The following is a 21,092-nucleotide window of genomic DNA, read 5'->3' as shown; positions in this document are numbered from 1 at the left end:
AGTGGTCATCTTTGCTACTGGAGCAAAAGTCTCCAAATAGTCTATACCATAAGTCTGAGTAAATCCCTTTGCAACTAACCGAGCCTTGTACCTTTCAATGGAACCATCAGCATTATGTTTCACAGTAAATACCCATCTACATCCAACTGGTTTCTTCCCTTTAGGCTGGTCAACTAGCTCCCAAGTATTATTCCTCAAAAGAGCATCCATTTCAACCCTCATTGCATCTTTCCACTTAGGAACTGACAAGGCCTCCTGCACTATTCTGGGGATAGGAATATCACCAATAGATGTGAGGAAGGACCTGTAAGAGGGGGACAAGTGATCATAGGACAAGAATTGGGAAATGCAGTGGGCTATGGATATGGTGCAACGCCGTTTGCCTTTACGGACTGCAATGGGGAGGTCAAGGTCATCCAAAGGAGGTAAGGGCTCAACAGTGGAATATCCCAGTGGAACCTAGATCTGATAAAGGAACTGTAGTACCTGGATCTGGATCTGCATAAGGACCTGGGGCTGGCCTGGACTGCTAATGACCGAAATCAACCTGCCTCCACCGCCTGTGATAGACTCTCAAATCCCGGCACCTCTGACACCCCTCCCCGTTACATCCCTCATCACTCAATGGAACAGGTAAAGGAACTTCTGATGAGTTAACCCCACACTCACTACTCTCCCTCTGAGGAGAAACCCTAGGATAATAGGGTACATCCTCGAAGAAAGTAACATCCATAGAGACAAATCTTTTCCCAGAAGTGGGTTCATAGCAGCAATATCCCTTTTGAGTTTGTGCATAACCGAGAAAAATACATTTGGAGGCCTTAGGATCAAATTTGGAACGATGAGGTCCAAGAATCTGAACAAAGCAAGTACAACCAAAGGCTTTAAGGGGAACAATAAATAAGTCTTTATCAGGGTATAGGAGGGTAAATGGAGGCTTCATGTAAAGAACCCGTGAAGGGACTCGGTTAATGAGATACACTGCTGTAAGAATAGCATCTCCCCATAAACGAATAGGCACATTAGAGTTAAACATGATGCTTCTGGCCACCTCCAATATGTGCCTATTCTTCCTCTCAGCAACCCCATTCTGTTGTGGTGTATGATGACAAGTACTTTGGTGGATAATCCCATGGTCAAGCAAATGAGAGACTAATTGGTTGGCAAAGTATTCTTTTGCATTATCGGATCTGAAGATTTTGATTTTGAAACCAAATTGGGTTAAAATCATCTGATGAAAGATCCGGGTCAAAGTAGGAACCTCATCTCGAAAACGCAAAAGGTAAACCCAAGAAAACCGGGTATAGTCATCAACAAACAACAAGAAATATCTGTACCCCCCTATAGCAGTGATGTGATAAGGACCCCAAACATCGATACGCACAATATCAAAAGGATTATTACTTCTTTTATTACTCAATGAATAAGATGTTCTACAATGCTTTGCAAGCTCACAACTCTCACATCTCAAATTGGACATCTAAACAGACTCAAATAAATCAGGAAACAAACTCTTCAAAGACCGAAAAGATAAATGACCCAACCGATTATGCCAAAGCATAACCTGACTAACAGACTAAGAAACAAAAGACTTCCTATCTTCACTATCTTCCAAATGTGAACTCTCTCCAAGCAGATAGATCCCATTCGTCTCACGGCCAGTCCCAATCACCTTCCTTGTCTCCAAGTCCTGAAAAACACATCGGTCAGGGAAAAAGGTTACTGAACAATTCTGATGTTTTGTAATGCTACTGACTGAAAGCAAATTAGTATTAAGCTTAGGAACATGCGGAACTGAAGATAAGGAGATGGCATTAGACAACTTGGTGTCTCCCTTGCCAGAAATGGAAACAAGGGAACCATTAGCAATTGACACCTTATCTCTACCAAAAGATAAGTGATAGGTAGTGAACAATGATGGCAAGCTAGTCATATGGTTAGATGCACCTGAATCTATTACCCAACAATGTTCAGTGTTACCTGGAGCTGAAGCATGATAAGCTGAGGCCCGAGTACCTGAATGAGCAAAAGCTGATGTGGGAGCTGATGGTGGCTGAGATGATTGAGCTGAATTGCCAACTTCCTTTTCCAACTGAGTCAGGGCAGCCCGGACAGCAGCTAGGGTGTCTAGGGGTGTGCCTTTTGTGCCCGATGAGGAGGCACAATCAGTATTAACAGCCATATTAGCATTACCCCTTTTGTTCTTGAGTTTTGCCGAGACTAAATGAGGGTGCAGCTTCCAACAGGTGTCTTTAGTATGCTTGGGTTTCTTACAATGTTCACATACTATATCCCGCTTGTCTTCTTTATATCCCTCTCCCGTATCACCCCCAGACTTAGGTTTGGCTGCTGCCAAGGCTGGTGGGAAGGGCTAATGCTGCATCATAACCTTTCTCCTAGTCTCTTCACTGTGCACTAAGGAGTAGGCTTGTGATAGGGTCACACTGTCTTTTGTCAGTAGTTGCTATCTCACAATATCATACTCAGGATTCAGACCAGCTAGGAACTCAAAAACCCTATTAGTCTCAACCTGCTTTCTATGAGTCTGTGCATCCTTCTGGCTTTCCCACTCAAGTGTTTCTAGGTGGTCAATTTCATGCCACAAAGATTTCAGTGTAGAGAAGTAAACCAAGACTGGTTTCTCTCCTTGCTTAAGGTTGTTAACCTCACATTTCAGTTCATAAGCCCTAGCAACATTAAGGGGTTGGGAGTAGGTTTCTTTCATGGCATCCCAGATTTCCTTAGCTGTTTTCGCCCACAAATAGTTCCGGCTGATATGTGGCTGCATAGAGTTGCACAGCCATGTCATAACCAAATACTTCTCCTGAACCCATTTGGTATAGGTTTGGTCCTCTTTAGTAGGTTCTTTCACATCTCCCAACAAGTAGCTCAGTTTTCCCCTACCCCCAATGGCCATCATGGCCGATTGAGCCCATTCTAGGTAGTTTGATCCATCAAACTTAACTGTTGTAATCTGAAATGTATTCTCAGACATGTTACCAGAACTGCTAGTCCCAAAAACACCTTCCCCTTGACTCTTGAACTCCATTCTTGATCAAGAATTAATAAAAAACCCCTTTTTAATTACTGTAATAGGAGAAACAGCACCCAAACAACTGATAACAGCTGGCTCAGGTCTTCCAAAGAACATAGAAAACAGAATTCTGAATGAAACCACTTCAAATTCTGATCTGAAACAAATAACAGTTCTGGATTTTAGGGTTTTCTCTCAAAACCCTAAAGAAAACACAAAAATTCTGAAGCCGCACCCCTCAGACTAAACCAAGATGATCTTTTCTAAACAGAATCACAAGAAAAAGCTTACTTTATGAAAAAATCTCTAGCCGCCACCTTCTGGTTGATGCAAAACCCTAATCTTGAGGATCCGAAGCTTCTTCTGATTCTTCCTGACTACTGGAACTCTCCCAGACTTCTACAATCTCTTTAGTAGCAGCCGCACACTACCAGTAACCTCCAAGAATCAGCTGATCCTCCTTTCTTGTTGAAAAACTTCCAAACCTAGGAGGTTCTCATGCAGTCGGCCTAATCAAAATAGCATAAGAGTTCCTAGGTCGGCTCTGATACCAAGTAGTTGATCTAGACTACAATCAGTCTTGACTTAAGAAAGAAAAAAAGGATGAAAAATTGAAGAGAAGAAGAAGAGAAGAGAGGAAGAGAAGAAGTACACGAAGAGAGTTTCAGAAAAGAGAGAGAGAAGGTCATAATTTCTGCCGACCCTCTCTTAGTATTTATATAACTATTGGCTAACTGTAAAAGGGCTGAATTGCCCTTATTGCTTACATGGCAAATAGAATAAGAAATAACTAATAATAAGCTGAAATAACTACCAACTAACACTGTCATATCTAACAGAAATATTGCTGCCATACGAACACTATGGGGACCACATCAGTGGGGTCCACATCAGTGTTCTCTACACAATGTAAATATGACAACCCACTAGTGGATCCTGTTTTGTGAAGTATAAACCCAAAGGGATACATATGCAAAGAAATCTTACATTGTCAAAGTCCATAGATATATGGGAATACTCGCCCATGAACCACACCTGGTAGAGAATTAAAAAATAGATAAACAAAATTAGATCACTCAATAGTATGCATCTTAGATGGAGAAAAAAATATATCAAATGTAATACAAGAGAAGAAGAAAGGGAGACAACATTAGAATTAATTATAATTAGATATCTTTAGAAAAGTCAAGGTTGATGTCTTGCTCCACAAAATTGACAAGTCTCCTTGTCTTGACCATAAGAAAGATGATAACATGAGAATAAAGAAGACATGCTTGTCATATGTTTAAAAGCTCTAAAGTTAATGACCCAAGAGCTAGAGGATGGAGACTGAATGGCACAAAGAGCTAAAGCTTGTGGGAGTAGTAGTTTGTCCCAAATGACGACTAACATATGTAAGGATATTCTTTTGCATTCCATCCACTACATTCGAACTTCCTACATGTCAAGAAGCACCTTGACCCTCATAACACTCCTCTTTCTTTAGGGCGGTTGGTTTTAGATGGGGATGAAAAAGCGAACATGTTTCCTTTGTATGCTTCTATCCCCCACAGTGAAATCACTTCAAACTTTTCTCATCCACACCTTTTGAAGTAGAAATTACAAGGGCAGATTGATCAGCATGTTAAATATGGGCATCAGTCCCTATCTCTTTTCTCCTTATCTATTCATTTTTAATCTAGTGGAACTCGTGTTACAAGTGGCGTAGTTCATCCCTCCCCAAAATTAATCGAATGCCTTCATAAGAGGGATCAAGACCAACAAGAAACTTGAAAACCCTTCCTTAAATTTATTTACCATGCTTGACTTTGTGTCTAGAACAATCCCAACCAATGACCCTTTAAGGAAGCAAAGTTGCAACATACATGCCCCTTGACTCAAGGCTGCAAGATCTTGAGTTAACCTACAGTCCCATGCATTCTTCTTCCTCTTTCCATAGGTATTAGACAGTTTTTCCCATATCTTGTGAGTTATAGGATAGTGTTGAATTGACTATCTTGGGTACGATGGATGAAAGCATCCAAGAAATGACTGCTGTATTTTCTCTACACCAAATTTTCTATTATGGTTCCTCCTCCTTGGGTTCTTTAATTTTCCCATTGATATACCCTAACAACCCACAGCCAGTGATAAAGAGCTTGGTTAAAATGGCCCATTGTATTCATCCAACTTCACATTGGTAATTTGTAGGCTGGATTTATATGTTGAAGGCACTCACCTGATCTGGAATCTCTAGATTTCACTTCACTTGTGCTAGAAAGCATCTTTATCCTTCACAATCTAACATCCGAACAAAAATAAAATCCACACAGCAGCTCCTTCAGCTTGAAAAGCCTTGGAGCTCCACACAAACAATGACAATACAAGTGGGAGTTCCTAAAAGATCACCTACACTGCTTTCTCTTTGCAGCTAGACCTGATAACTTAGATCTCCCTAGTAGTCTTAAGACTACTACAGATTAATCCTGCCCTAATAGAGCATAACATAATCTGAAATGGGTCTCTTTGGACCTTTACCTAAGGAAAAAACCCTAGAAATAGCTTCAGCAAACCAGGATTAGGTCTAGGGTTTCTTCAAGATTCAGAAATGGAATAAAAGGCACACAAGAGAAAAGAAAACAGCAAGGAAAAAGGAGTCTCGATCAGATTCTAGGTCTGGATCAGATGCTCTCATACCATGAAGTATGAAGCCCAGGTCCACAAAACTCGATAGAAGAAAATAAAAGATGCAGTGGGCCATTCATAGCTTTTTAGTCCTTTTTTTCTCTTTCCGCCGTAATGTTTTTTCTCCGTTTTTGGCCAGCAGGGTATTTTTGTCGTTGTACTTGCTTCATTGTTTGCTCTTTATAAATAGCAAATTAATGGGGCGGCATGACAGATTCTTTTTCTGTTCCCTTTCTCTCTACTTTTTCTTCTTCTTTCATCATCTTTTTATTTCACAAATAGAATCAGCTTACACCTAGTTCAACAAGTTGGTATCAGAGCAGGTGTAAGACCCTTTTTGTATCTCATGTTGCTCCTGGAACACCTATTCTGCAGTGTGTTCTCTCTTCTTTGATCAGTTTGTGAAGTCTGAGTGTCATAATTTTTTTTTTATGAATGGTTGTAATTTTATTAAATAGAAACAGAATGGTACAAACACCCTAAGACGAGGCACGAGGTGTTACCTCCCCTCAAGGATGGATCAATCCCAACTCTTTTTCCAGATTACAGTTACAAAGTAGCCAAAAACAAAGAATCCCTTGAAGCCCCTCATTTAGCTAGAGAGTCTGCCATAGTATTGGCTGATCTGCTAACCCACTGAAAACAAATCAACATGGATCTTGGGGCCATAGTATAGCCCCAAACAACAGTATCCGGGTCCGAAAACCATCCCACTATCACCTTCGAGTCTCCCTCAACTATCATGTTAGTCACTCCAAGTTGGTTGGCAATCTGTACTCCTTGTACCGCAGCTAGTAGTTCAGCCCTTGTTGAATCTCCAAAGCCCACTGGTCCTGAGAATAAGGAGAGAATGTTACTATCCTTAGTCTGAGTGTTATAAACTTATAATCAGTATGGAAATTGCTGGAAATGAGTCTAAGACTAATGGGAAGGAATCTTGGGGGCTGTAAGTATTTCAGAAGACAATACTTTTCAAATTACCACAGTTAAGCTCAATAGGATGAATTATTTGAATGGAATGGGCTTAGTTGGCCATGATGGCTGTTGGGGGAAGAGGAAAGATAGGATACCTGACTGGTGATACTAAGAAACCATCCACTACTGATCCCTCTCATCGCAAATGGGTTCAAGAAAATTACCTTCTACTGACTTTGTTATGCAACTCTATGTTGCCTCACAAAAGCCGAAATTATCTTGGATGAAAACAGCTAAGGAAATATGGGATAATGTGAAGGAGATGTATTTCTAGCCTCTTGATGTTGCTAGCGTTTATGAGCTAAGGAGTAAAGAGACCATTTGGAAAGCTAGAAGGATAGCATGAGGTTGACCATTTGGAGACAGTTGAGTAGGAAGCTAGAAGGATGTAACCACTCATTGAAAATTAATTGAACGGAATAGAATCTTCAAGTTTCTGAAAGGACTAAACTTTACTATGACATCATCAGACAGCAGATTCTTACTAAGGATGGTGGTGTTACCCTATCACAAGCCTATTCTTTGATTCATAGTGAAGAAAGCTAGAGAAAGGTTATTTTACAAACTTCACAAATTGCATCTGCTTTGTCAGTTGTGAAACAGAAGCATGGTGGCAAGGAGAAAGAAGTGAGAAAGGAAGAAAAGGGGGTGTTTTTTTATTATTGTAAGAAATCAAAACACATGAGATACATGTAGGAAGTTCCACCCTAACCTTGTATCTACAAGATTTAAAAATAAGAGGGGAAATGCTAATGTTGCTATCACTTCAGATGGCACTACTACTTTTAGGACTAATCTGCTTCTTTGGAGGTTGTAGCTTCTATTAGAGCTACTTTGACTCAGTTGGAGAATGATCTAGAATTACTGGATCATCTCAATCTAACACTGTGGCTCCAACTTCTACTTCATCCTCTGCTCACTCATGACAAGGGCCACTGCTTATCATGCTTTAGCTTTAGGTAACACTAATTATTTTTGGTTTGTAGATTTAAGTGCCTTTGACCATATAACTAGTTTGTCCTCTTTGTTTACCTCTTATCATTCTTCTAGTAGAGATAAGTTCTCCATTACTGGTGACTCTTTTGTCCCTATCTCTAGAAAGAGAAGCATCAGGATGTCTAATGCCATCACTCTTTCTTTAGTACTCCATGTTCCCAAACTTAGTATTAATCTTCTTTCTGTTAGTAGTCTTACTAAAACACAAAATTGTTCAATAACTTTCTTTCCTTATCATTGTGTTTTTCAGGATCTGATGACAAAGAAGGTAATTAGGACTAGTCGTGAAGCGAATGGAATATACCTACTTGATCATGCACTAGGAGTGGTAAAGAAGTTGGGAAGCCTTCTGTGTTTCGATTAGTGAGCCAGATTATGCTCTAGCATAATTAGTGAGTCATTTGTCTTTGGGATCTTTAAGAGTCCTTTTTACTACTTTGTTTATGTTAGAGTACACAAAACAGGGGTATTTTGGTCATTTGGGTTTATCTATTTGAGAGTGAAAGGTCTGTTTTATTTAAGTTTAAGTTATGTGTCCCATCACTTATGAGGGACAATATGGTCTTTCTTGTAACTATGTTATTGGAGATAAATACAAGCGGGTCGACTAGAGAGAGGACTGATTTATCCGCTACTGGTCGAACCCTTCTTCTTCTTCTCCTTCTTCTCTACTGTAACCGAGGACTAAATAAGGTTTTCACATGGTATCAGAGCGCATGTAACGAGTTCAGATCTGCTCGTCTTGCTCTTTTATTCTGGTTTACCCAGTTTTTTTTTATCGCCCTCCTCTCTAGGGTTTTGCAGATTTCTCAAGAACCACTAGGAGATAAATGGAAGGGTTGAAAAGGAGTGGTCGTGTTTCTCTGTAGGAGGCCTTCATGCCTCTGGTTTGTGGTGCAGTGGCTGTCCGTGGTGATTGGTAAGAAGCTCTCTATTCGATGGTATGAAGAGAGCAGGTTCGGGTGAACAGTGTTCAGCTGAGTACAAGTTGGTTCTGCAGAGTGCAGTGTAAGTGTTTGGTTTAATGGCTGAGTGATTTCGGCCCTTGTATTTGGTGTGTGAGTGGTTCTGCGGTGTGTAGTACAGGTGTTTGATTTAATGACAGTGATTTCAGCTTTTGTATTTGATGTGTAATGTGTATTTGAAGAAGTTAGTGGTGCTGAAAGTGATAAGTTTTGTGGAAGTGTGTGAGGTTGTGCTGAATATTTGAAGGTGAATACTCTACATATAGCAGTGATTTCTTTGTGAAGTAAGGTGAATTAGTTAAGATGGCATCAATTGGAGATGGGAATGACAATAAAACAGGCGTTATGATTTCTCCATATTACCTAAATGTTCAAATAACATCTATTAAGTTGAATGGTGAGAATTATGTGCCGTGGGCAAAATCTATGGAGGTGTTTTTAAAAGCCAAGAAAAAAGTAAAACATGTGAGAGAGGAGAAACCTTCCTCTGATTCTCTAGGGTTTAGTGACTAGGAACAGGAAGATGCACAAATAATGACATAGTTGTGGAATAGCATGGAACCAAAAATTAGCATAAACTTTATGTTCCTAGATACAGCTAAAGAAATCTGGGATCATGCTAAGAAACTGTATTCCGGGCAAGACAATACAACTAGGGTGTATCAGTTGTACCAAGAGTACTTTAATCTGAAGCAAGGCAGTTAAAGCTTGGAGGATTACTATGCAAGTCTGAGGAATATCCGAAATGAGCTCAATGTGTATCATCCTCCGACACAGGATGTTCAGATTCAGCAACAACAGCGTGAGCAACTTGATGTGACAAGGTTTCTGGTGGGTTTAAAGGCTGAATATGAGCCTGTCCGAGCACAAATATTGGGGGGGTTTGCTCTTCCTTCACTTGAAGAAGTTTTTGCCCGTCTTAGGAGGACATCTATTGAGTCTATAGAGCATTCTTCTCTCTCATACAGATCTGCTTTTGTGGTGACTAGAGGGGGAGGCCGTGGAAATAGAGGTGGTGGTGGTCGTCGTGGACTTCCAAGTAACCGTGGTGGTCCCGTGTTTAACCATGCTAGTGGCCGGAGTGGAGGTCAGGACTTAGGGGGAGGTCGTGGTAAAGGAAGAAGTAATGCCCCTAGGAAGTGTACATACTGTGGATTAGAGGGGCACACGGTTAATTTCTGCTAAGATTTACATGGTCCACCCAACACTTGGGCTAACCATGCTGTGACTAAGGGTAGTGGTACAGCTACTGAAAGTCAGCAAACTGACCCGATCCCCTCCACATCTACTGGTGTTTCTGGGAAGGAGATGGTGAGTGTACCCCGTGCAGTATATGAGCAGTTCCTTCAGACATCTTCTCAGCAGAACACAGCTGCCCTTGCCCATTCAGGTATGGCTTGCTTGGCTTCCAAGCCTTCACACTGGATCATTGAATCCAGAGCCTCGAACCATATGTTTGGGACTCCTAATGTATTTTCTTCTCTTTCTCGGTCCTCCGCATCTCAAACAGTTACTCTTGCTAATGGTTCTACATCTCCCATATGTGGTGTTGGTGATGTTGATCTTTCATCCTTGTCTTTACCATCTGTTTTATATGTCCCCAAGTTCCCCTTTAACCTTATGTTTGTTAGTAGATTAACCAAGTCACTTAATTGTTCCATAACCTTTTATCCCTCTTCTTGTGTGTTTCAGTTCTCAAGACGGGGATGAAGATTGGTGGAGGGCATGAGGCAGGTGGATTGTATTACCTTGATGGTGGTGGCCCTCCAGTAGCTTTCCAGTCGTCTCTTACTCCTCTTCAATGGCACTACAGACTTGGCCATCCTTCTCTCAAGGCTCTGAAATTGCTGGTTCCTTCCTTGAGTCATCTTTCATCTTTGAATTGTGAGTCATATCAGCTTGGGAAACATCACAAAGTCTCTTTTAGTCCAAGAGTTGATAGTCGTGTCTTGAGTCCTTTTTCTTTAATTCATTCTGATGTTTGGGGTCCAATCAAAGTGATGTCATGCAATGGCTATAAGTATTTGTAATTTTTGTTGATGACTTTTCAAGGATGACATGGATTTATCTCATGAAAGATCGCAGGGAATTTTTCTCTATTTTTCAAAAATTTTATGCTGAAATACATACCCAATTTGGTGTTCATATTAAAATTCTTCGCTCCGATAATGCCAAAGAGTACACCTCAATACCATTTCAGCAATACTTAGAGCACCATAGGATAATTCATCAAACTTCTTGTGCCTACACCCCACAATAGAACGGTGTAGCTGAACAGAAAAATCGACATTTCCTTGAAACTGCTCGGTCTTTGATGCTTAATATGAACGTCCCAAAGCATTTTTGGAGTGATGCTATCCTCACATCCTGTTTTCTCATCAATCGGATGCCCATGTCCATCCATGGAAGTCAATCCCCCTTCTCGATGTTGTTTCCCACCTTGTCTCCGTTTCCTTTCACCCCAAGAGTCTTTGGATGTGTTTGTTTTGTTCAAAACTTGGGGCCTGGTTTAGACAAGTTAGATGCACGAGCTACTAAGTGTATCTTCTTTGGCTACTCAAGGACTCAGAAAGGGTATAAGTGCTATAACCCTAACTTTCGTAAGTCATTTCTGTGCTCCGATGTCACATTCTTTGAATTGGTTCCTTTTTTCTCGGATACTATGGTTTCTTCTCCTTCCCCCGTAGTTCCTCTCCCCGTCCCTGTTGCGGATCCCCTTCCCATGGTTCCCATTCCAGTTGCAGATTCACCTCCCGTGCCAGTTACTACTGAGAGACCACCAATCAGACAAGTGTATACTCACTGAAGAGCACCGGCCCCTCCTCCATTCAGCCCTCGTCGACAGATCCTGTCATTGTTTCTTCTCCCTTGGACCTTGATCTTCCTATTGCCCTGCGGAAAGGTAAACGCACTTGTACTTCTCATCTTATTTAACACGATATTTCAGTTGCTCACCTTTCTGCTTCTCATCACAACTTTATATCATTGCTATCATCTGTTTCCATTCCCAAGACTGTCCAGGAAGCCCTTACCTCCCTAGGTTGGCGGCAAGCCATGGAAGAGAAACTCTCTGCTCTACAACACAATCACACGTGGTAACTCACTGCTCTTCCTCCTAGTAAGCATGTTGTTGGGTGTAAGTGGGTCTACACAGTGAAGTATCTTCCAGATGGCAGTGTGGAGCGATTGAAGGCCAGGTTAGTGGCCAAGGGCTATTCTCAGCTGTATGGTGTGGACTATATGGAGACATTTTCTCCTGTGGCTAAAATTGGTTCAGTTCGGGTGTTGATTTCATTAGCTGCTATGTATGATTGGCCTCTTGTGCAACTAGACATCAAAAATGCTTTCCTACATGGTGATCTCATTGAGGAAGAGTATATGGAGCAACCGCCGGGGCTTGTTGCTCAGGGGGAGGATGGTAAGGTTTGTAGACACAAAAAGGCAATTTATGGACTGAAACAATCACCACGCGCATGGTTTGGCAGGTTCAGTGAAGTAGTGAAAGACTTTGGGATGAAACGGTGTCAGGTAGACCATTTTGTGTTCAGCCATAAATCAAAAGATGGGAAAATCTTGCTAGTGGTGTATGTGGATGATATTGTCATAACTGAGAGTGACAGTAATGGGATTGACAGGTTGAAGAAGTTCCTACAGGACCACTTCAATACGAAAGATTTGGGTAAGCTGAAGTACTTCCTGGGAATAGAAGTTGCAAAGTCAAGGCATGGAATTAACTTATGTCAAAGAAAATATGTTCTTGACCTACTTGAAGAAACAGGACTGTTAGGTGCTAAACCAGCAGAGACTCCTATGGAACTTAATGTCAAGTTGAGTGTTGATGTAGGTGAAGAGTTTGATGATCCTGGAAGATACAAGAGGTTGGTGGGAAAGTTGAATTATCTGACTATTACCCGACCAGATATATCATTTGTTGTGAGTATGGTGAGTCAGTTTAAGCAACATCCTCGGATTCCTCATTGGGAAGCAGTTCTAAGGATTGTTAGGTACCTGAAGGGTGCTCCAGGTCGTGGTTTGCTATACCAAAGTGGAGGGACTCTTGAAATAGTAGGGTATACAGATGCTAATTGGGTTGGTTCTATATCAGACAGGAGACCAACTACAAGGTATTGTACCTTCCTTTGTGGCAATCTTGTAACTTGGAAGAGCAAGAAACAAACAGTAGTGGCAAGGAGTAGTGCAGAAGCTGAGTACAGAGCTATGGCTCATACCACATGTGAACTAGTATGGTTGAAGAACTTGCTACAAGAGATGGGGTTCTCGGTTGACAAACCCATGAGACTATATTGTGATAACCAAGTTGTTGTTCACATCTCTTCCAACCCAGTCTTCCATGAGAGAACCAAGCATACCGAGGTCGATTGTCACTTTGTGAGAGAGAAAGTGATAAGTGGAGTGATAACCACATCTCATGTGAGCTCAGGAAATCAGTGGGCAGATCTCTTTACAAAGGGATTGTCTCAGGGCAAAGTAAATTATATTTGTGACAAGCTGGGACTATATGACATATACTCTCCAGCTTGAGTGGGAGTGTTAGAGTACACAAAACAGGGGTATTTTGGTCATTTGGGTTTATCTATTTGAGAGTGAAAGGTCTGTTTTATTTAAGTTTAAGTTATGTGTCCCATCACTTATGAGGGACAATATGGTCTTTCTTGTAACTATGTTATTGGAGATAAATACAAGTGGGTCGACTAGAGAGAGGAATGATTTTTCCTCTACTGGTCAAGCCCTTCTTCTTCTTCTCCTTCTTCTCTATTGTAACCTAGGACTAAATAAGGTTTTCACAGTTTAAAGCAATTCAGGTGTCCAATTTGATGTGTGGTGTGAACTTTCAAAACATTGTAGATCAACTTATCCTATAAGTAATAAAAGAAGCATTGTTCCTTTTAAAGTTGTGCATACGGATATTTGGGTGCCTTATCATATTACTGATATGGGGGGGTTATAAATACTTTTATTATTTGTAGATGATTATTCTTGTTTTTATGGATTTATCTTATGCACTCTCAAGATGAGGTTCCCACCTTGACTCATTTTTTCATCAAATAGTCCTTACACAAATTGGCATTAGAATTAAAATCTTCAAATTTGACAATGCCAAGTAATATTTTACTAAACCCTTCACTACGTACTTTCTTGAGTATGGGATTATCCATCAAAGTACATGTCCTCACACCCCCTAGCCCTAGAAGAATGGAGTTTCTAAGGAAGAATAAATACATCCTTGAAGTCGCCAAGTGTATTTTGCTGAATTCAAATGTTCCTATTCATTTTTGGGGGGTATGCAATTCATACTTGTGTTAATCTCATTAATAGAGTTCCTTCTCAGATTCTGGGTATGAAAACTCTTGTTGACAATTTATGTTTCTTGTTATTTTTTCTATTATGTACAATCATCCAAATTCAAAATAGATACATCGAGGGATTTATAGAGCAAGAAACTGATAGTAGAAGCCAAGCATAAAATAAAGAATTGGGAAGAGCTACATGAAGCCTTGAAAACAAATCTGAATACTGAGGGAGAACTTATGATTACCCCTTTTAGCGCCTGCAAGGCGATCCTAGATCTCTCAATCCCTTTGAGAGATTTCTTCACAACCCAGTTCCAAACTAAAGAAGGCCTTGTAAATGTTTACATGGTTGGAGTCCAGGCACAATTTCCATTGATCTTGAGGAAAATCCCTTGGTGAAAATTGTGGAACTACCTTTCCATCTCTGGTCATTTCCAAATGTCCAGAGGATTGCCCAGCTCTGTGGCAATGTGCTTGCAGAAAAGAACACTGCAAACCTCCGAGCAGCATCTCTCAAGTTGCTGAGGATTAAACTGCAGAACATACCGCGGATGATCAAAGCTATGGTAGAAGATATAGCTTACCAAGTATGGACATTGATGGCAATGCAGATGGAGCCCTGGAAGGAGGCAAAGGAAGAAGACGATGATGTGGTACCCCATCAGTTGGACTCCCCCAAGTTCAGGTTTTGTAAAGTTGAATTTTGATAGCTGGACCCTTGGGAACCCTGATTTGGCAGGTATTGGAGGAGTCTTTAGAAATGATGATGGAAATATTGTGGCTTTCTTCTCGGGCCCTATAGAGATGGAAGATTCCCTTAAGTAAGAAGCATAGGCAATTAACATGGGGTAAGAAAAGCCAAAATCATGAATCTTACAAACTTGACTGTCGAAGGGGAGTCAAAAATAGTAATTGGTTGGATAAGGAGAAACCAGGAGCCTCCTTGGAAGTATGGATATGCCGTAGGAGAAATATAAAAATGTCATATGTGAGCTGGGACCAAATGTTTTGTTGATTCCAAGATCTGCTAATGGGTTGGCTGATCATTTGGCAAAACGAGGAGCCACAAGGGACAGTTTGTATTGAGGAAAAGTGGTGTAACTGTAATACTGTTTTGCTGTTTTCCTGTCTTTATTCACATTTTGGTGGTGTTAGCCAAGGCTAACAATGCCAGTGGGTGTACTTTTACAGTAAAACATTTTAATGTTCTGTCAGTTATCCATCAAAAAAAAATAAAACAATATAAAAGTTCAACCAGAAGTACCAGCATTTAAAGATGCAAAAAAGAGTATTACCATGAAAGCAAGAGCTTGTAATCCTGCTGCACGTACACTTAGAGTTCTTTCACTATCTCCAAATTCTTGAGCAAGTTCACAGAGCTTTGGGATGAGACCTTCTAAATTAAACATGTATGTGCTATCTGTCTACTTTCAAATCATATCAACAAGTCAGTTTTAATCCAATTAATACTTTGTCATTAAGGAATGAGTCATGCATTCATTACCGACATCAGTAAATCTAGACTTCATAAGAAATCATCAAAATGCAGCAGAAGCATTTTCTACTATCATAAACTTGACAGTTGACTAAAGGAATAGGAAATCTTCAGGGCAGGAGCTATCGAATGGTTGGTCCCTATTCAAACAAGTCATAGGACTTGAGCTTGAGTTTAATCCTTTAAAAGTAGAATGTACCTGGCTATTTATAAAGTCTACAAGAGTCTGGCAACCGAGAATACGCATTTCATCCTGTCGTGATTGCTCTAAAAGAGTTCGAACAATACATAGTATGCTACTGGCAAATAGAGGCCTGAAAGCATTGAATGGAACCGATGGATGTCATATAAAGATAAACAAGATACACTTTCCAAGATGAGAAAAAACTAGTAGAAACTAATGAATGGAACTTGTTCTTTCATAGAAGGAAAAGTATGAAGGTTTATCAATAAGGCAATAATAAGGATTAATGGCAAACTAGTAATATCTATTTCAATAGTTCAATATACTAGATGATACAGAATTACAGATGTCATATGATTCCTTGTCTCTTCAGGCTGTAATCTACCACATTATGTCACCATATAAATCAACAAAGTTCTGCTCTGCTGATATTCAACCAACCAAACTTGCACCTCTAATTGAATAGAGATCCAACACACCTAAAACCTCAAACAGGGACAAAATATGACATAGTAGAACAAAGTTGTGCTATGCCATTCTCTTAAACAGCAAAAGTAAAGATTCGCTTGTCTATATTTCAGTTTCTTACAGACTTACAACCATCTGATATGGTTGATTTTTCCATGAAAGATTTCTAGGATAGGAAAAAAATTAAGGGGTCCAACACAACTGCATATGAACCAAATGTACAGTCATGTCATTGATAGACCATCTTCACCTTTTAGAAAGATGACCAAAAGAAGGTTCGTCTGAGATGTTTACGCACTTACAGGAACATGCATAGAGTTAATAGTAGTGTTCTTGCACAAAACAATGGAAAGAAGTACAAAGAAGAAAGACAAAAGAGAAAGTTGAAGGAAGAATTTATAGAAATTTCCTTAATTACAAGAATTAAGAGCTAACCTTGTAGAGCTGGTGATGAAACAAAGCAGTAATCTTTGAAAGAAACAGGTGGAGTCGATGGTGACAAGAGGAGAGTTCGTGATGGTGGCTAAGTGGAGAAGAGAGTTACAGGTTGAAGCTAAAAAATTTATCTGAGGAACACAGGAACCAGGGTCAAAGAGCATTGAAGATCAGGGAAGATAGAAAGGCTACAGTGTTCTTGGTCAGAGAAACAGCAATACAATGGTTGCAGGGCTTCGTAGGCGGAGCAATACTCTCTATGAGAAAGCAATGTTGGAAAAGTTCATTGGCTTCCTCAAATTTCAGGTATGAGGTGATGCTACAATGGAAAAAAAAATATATATATATCTTTGGGGAACACAGGAACCAGGGTTAATGGGCATTGAAGATCAGGGAAGATAGAAAGGCTACAGTGTTCTTGGTCAGAGAAACAGTAATACAATGGTTGCAGGGCTTCGTAGGAGCAATACTCTCTGTGAGAAAGCAATGTTGGAAAAGTTTGTTGGTTTCCTCAAATTTCAGATGTGAGGTGATGCTACAATGAAACAGGAGGGAATGGTTTGTAACAGTTACAGAGGAATTCAAAGAAGGGAAGAACAATTGGTTTGTTTGTCGGAAGGGAAGGAGAGCTGCGGATGGAAGGTGATTACAGAGACTTTGTAAACTTACCTGGTTCATATCAAAAAACAACATGGGGATGAAGAGCTGAAGGAAACTCTAGTTGGAGGTGTTGGGTCTCAGGAGAGATATGAGTTCCCAACTCCCATGAAAGATGATGAGCCTGGCTCCAGCAATGAAGTTGAAAAAGATAAGAAGTTGGTGCTAGTTTACCAGCTCACAAACATCACTCAGAGTCTTGATGGAAGTGGAGAAAGAAAATGGGAGAAAATGTATTTAATAACTGAAAAAGAGAAGGTGAACGTGTTGGTCAGTCCTTGACTAAATGATAAAAGAGTTTAAGATAAAAAATACTGCATCTTTACAGTGAAAACAGAACCATCGTAGACTTTGGCATTGAGAAGATAGATGTCTCAACAGTGAGAACAGGGGAAGGCCAGAAGTTGATTGAGAGGTGGAGCATGTCGTCTAATGAAGTAGATATTGATGAATAGCGAATGGTAGTGAAGGTGATGGAGATGCTGTTCAACCTTTGGAAAGAAGACATTCTAGAAAAAAATCATAGCAGTGATGGGAGGAACCTTAGAAGATTATAGTTTTGCAGACCTGTTTGCAGTGATGATTAAGATTTTTAGCATGAAACCAGACTTAATCCCTCAACCATGCAGTCTTTTGGTCAAAGGAAGACGGAAAAAAAAACTGTGGACTGCGATGGGAGTTGAAGCATTGCTATGGTTGTCAAGAGCTTGAAGACAACAATGAGCTGGCTAAATGGTTCCCAAGTGGCAGCAGGAGGCTGGGGAAAGAGGAGAGGAGGGAAGGAAGAACAGAAATAGAAGGGGAACAGTTGTTTCGGTCGATCAAGAATTAGGGGCAACCATAAATGAATATTTTTCAAATAATTTAAAATGAATAAGAGTGTGGCCCATGTGACTCTTTAAACAGTCATGTGGGCTATAGGGGTTGTTATTCAACTGGGGATGGTAAACAAGGTCTATAATCTTCGAAGCTGCTCAACAAAAGTTCTAAGGCCAAATCTGGTTCCAGACTTAACTAGTAATGGATTCCAAGGCAAAGAGAGGACAAAAAGGGCCAAAGTAGGTTACAGGATGATCGCCCTAACCCAAGATACACAAGAACCAGGTCAGAGGAGAAAGAAATGGTGGACAGAGGATGGATCGATACAACCTCGTAAATTCATAGTGTTGGAATAAATGAAGAGATTGAAGATCTTGAAGGTGACTACCACATCAAATAATTGTTTGATGGTAATATAAAAGAAAAGGGAATAACACCTCTTTGAATTTCTGCGAAGGTCAAGGACGGCTTGGATGTTGGGCAAGTAAACCTTAGGCAAAACAAGGAAGATTCACTCCCTAATAAAAGAGCTCCGCAGGATGTATGCAAATAAGTTATCGAGGGTTGCCAGTGGCATTCTGGGGAGTGGCCAGAGAGGAGTAAGCTACAGAGCTCAGGAAGTTGCAAGAAGAACATGTATCTGAGATTATCTCACAGCAGGACCAAACCAGGAAAGACAGTGACCCCTCTTCTTGTGCCCCAGGAAAAGTTTCAAAACCTTCCCTTGAATCACCCCTAGGTATGAAAGTGTTTTCGGTTTTGGGTACTACGGATTTGGGTCCTTTGTATGCAACCTTTTCTCCAGGTAACCAATCGTCAAGCAAGATGCTAGCCATGGATGCAAGAAAGGAGGGGAGGGGAAGTGAGGTTAATTTTCTAGAAGAGGAGGAATTGGGGAAAAGGATTTGGGACCTAATTGAACAATCATTGGAAGAGTTGAAGAGAAAGGAAATGGAAAAATATAAAATAGATGATCAAGAAGGTAGTAAAGAGGAGTCGGAACCAGGTTCAATAGAAGGCAGGTTGAATAGAGGGGTAGAAATTATGGGGGAAAAAGGAAGAAGACTCGGTGACAAAGTTCATAGCGAAGCTTGGGTGTAAGTAAAGGTTCCTACTGATGTGAACTGATATAAGAACCAAGAAAACTGAGGGGAAGGAGAGGAAAAGGAAACTGAGTGAGGCTGAGAGGCCGAAATTAAATGTGGAAGGTGACAAGGAATTCAATGAGAGGAAGGGCAGAAGAGGGGGGGGGGGGTAAATAAATTGGGTGCATGTGAAGGCTATACAAAACTTGTAGTTTATAAATGACGATGATCAGCTGGAATGTTCGAGGGTTAGGGAGTGCAAGAAAGAGAGCAATGATAAAGGATATGCTTAAGAAAGAGAAGTCGGATGTTGTTATGTTTCAAGAATCTAAACTATCCACATTCGATGATAGATAGCAAGAAGTATTTGGAGGGCTAGGGGCATAAGTTGGGCATTGGAAGAAGGATGTGATGCAAGGAGTTGAGGAAATTGGTGGGGAAATTCATAGTGTCAATCAAGTTCCGACAGGAGAATAATGGGTTTTAACAAACAGTTATGGGCTTAATGGATACAAAGAGAGAAATTAAATGTGGGAAGAGTTAGAAGATATACAGGGTTTGTGGGAAGGACCGTGGTGGATTGGAAGGGAAGGACAGGGTTCTTGATCAGTCTTGTAGAGATAGCAGAATTTGGAAACCTTCCCCTTCTGATTTTTTCAATTGCTCTTCTCTCTATAATATTTTGCTTCAGATCTTTAACCTTGTACGGAACTTTCCTTCAAAGAAGGTGTGAGGTAGCCCTGTACCCCCAAAAATTCAGGCCTTTTGCTGAGAAGCGGCACTCCAAAAAATCAACACCTTGGATTTATTGCAGAAAAAGAGGCCAAATATGTGCCTCTCCCCCCATGTTTGTTGTCTCTGTTTGGGTTCTAGTGAGACAATTTCACATTTACTAATCTCATGTCCCTTTGTGTTCTTTATTTGGTCTTGGTTATCTTCTCTCTTTGGCTGCAGTTGGACTCCCTCCTCGAGCGTGGTGAACCTCTTTGATCCAGCTTTCTGCAGGCAACCAACAATTCAAGGAAGGATTATGTGGAGAGCCAATAGAGCTGCTGTATTGTGGTCAGTGTGGGAGGAAAGAAACAATAGGATCTTCAAAGGTAGTTGTAGATCCAAGGAAGAGGTTGTGGAAGGAGTAACTACTAAGGTTATCCATTGGTTGAAATCCTGTGATCTTTTTAAGCATTTCTCAGCTGAAGACATTTATAGAAGTTGGGGTATTGTGGCATCTACTACTACTTCCAAAGCTATGATACAGGAAGTTTGGTCCCCACCGGCACAACAAAGGGTGAAACTAAACTTTGATGGAAGCTCTATAGGTAATCCGGGCACATCTGGTATAGGAGGTGTATTCAGAGATAATGAGGGCAAGATAATGGCTCTGTATTCAGGTCCAGTAAGAGTTGGAGATTCCTTAAGAGCGGAAATCTTGGCACTACATCCAGGTGTAAAACTGGCCAAACAATTGGGGCTACAGCAGATTGAGATAGAGGGAGACTCCAAATTGGTAATTGGGTGAATGCAATCAGGGCAGCTGGGAATTTGGCAATATAGACAGCTGACAAGGGAAATTCTTAGCATAACAAGGGAGGTGGGTGTTTGTTTCAAGTGGGTAAGGAGATCAGCAAATGGTTTTGCTTACGCCCTAGCAAAACAAGGGACTGTAAGGGAGAGACTTTATTGGGCAGTGCTGTAATGTTTGATGTTTATTGGATCAACCTTTTCTAATAAGAGTTGACTTCTGTATTTCATTTTAATTTATCTCTAATGAAAGTTATCGTTATGTAATAAGATTTGTTGAGGAATCTAATAAGGTGAGGCAAAGGATTATGACTAGCATGAGGAAATTTAATGAATTTATAATTCCTATGAGTTGAAGGAGTTGCCTCTATTGAACAACAATTTTACATGGTCCAATTTGCAGTTGAACCCAATTTGCTCTAAACTTGATAGGTTTCTATTTACAATGGACTTAGAGTTTGTTGGTTTCGAGGGCCTTACCT

At 40.5% G+C, this 21,092-nt stretch overlaps 1 protein-coding gene across 4 annotated transcripts in view; it reads right to left on the bottom strand.

Annotated features, from left to right (window-relative positions):
• The window catches only part of LOC104586087 (ARM repeat superfamily protein), an 83,272-nt gene that overhangs the window by 49,285 nt on the left and 12,895 nt on the right, over window positions 1-21,092 (bottom strand). For all 4 annotated transcript variants that reach the window (XM_010243204.2, XM_010243205.3, XM_088886687.1 and 1 more), the window contains 3 exons: window positions 15,641-15,755; window positions 15,242-15,370; window positions 4,022-4,069 (listed from right to left, as the gene is read on the bottom strand). In XM_010243204.2, coding sequence (XP_010241506.1) covers window positions 4,022-4,069; window positions 15,242-15,370; window positions 15,641-15,755 — 292 coding nt within the window. The remainder of the gene's footprint in view (window positions 1-4,021; window positions 4,070-15,241; window positions 15,371-15,640; window positions 15,756-21,092) is intronic.

The sequence above is a fragment of the Nelumbo nucifera genome, chromosome 1 (genome assembly GCF_055504915.1).
Source record: "Nelumbo nucifera cultivar China Antique chromosome 1, China Antique-T2T, whole genome shotgun sequence".
NCBI classification, from domain to species: domain Eukaryota; kingdom Viridiplantae; phylum Streptophyta; class Magnoliopsida; order Proteales; family Nelumbonaceae; genus Nelumbo; species Nelumbo nucifera.
The sequence above is the reverse complement of the archived record's forward strand: the minus strand, read 5'-3'. Positions and strand labels throughout refer to the sequence as shown.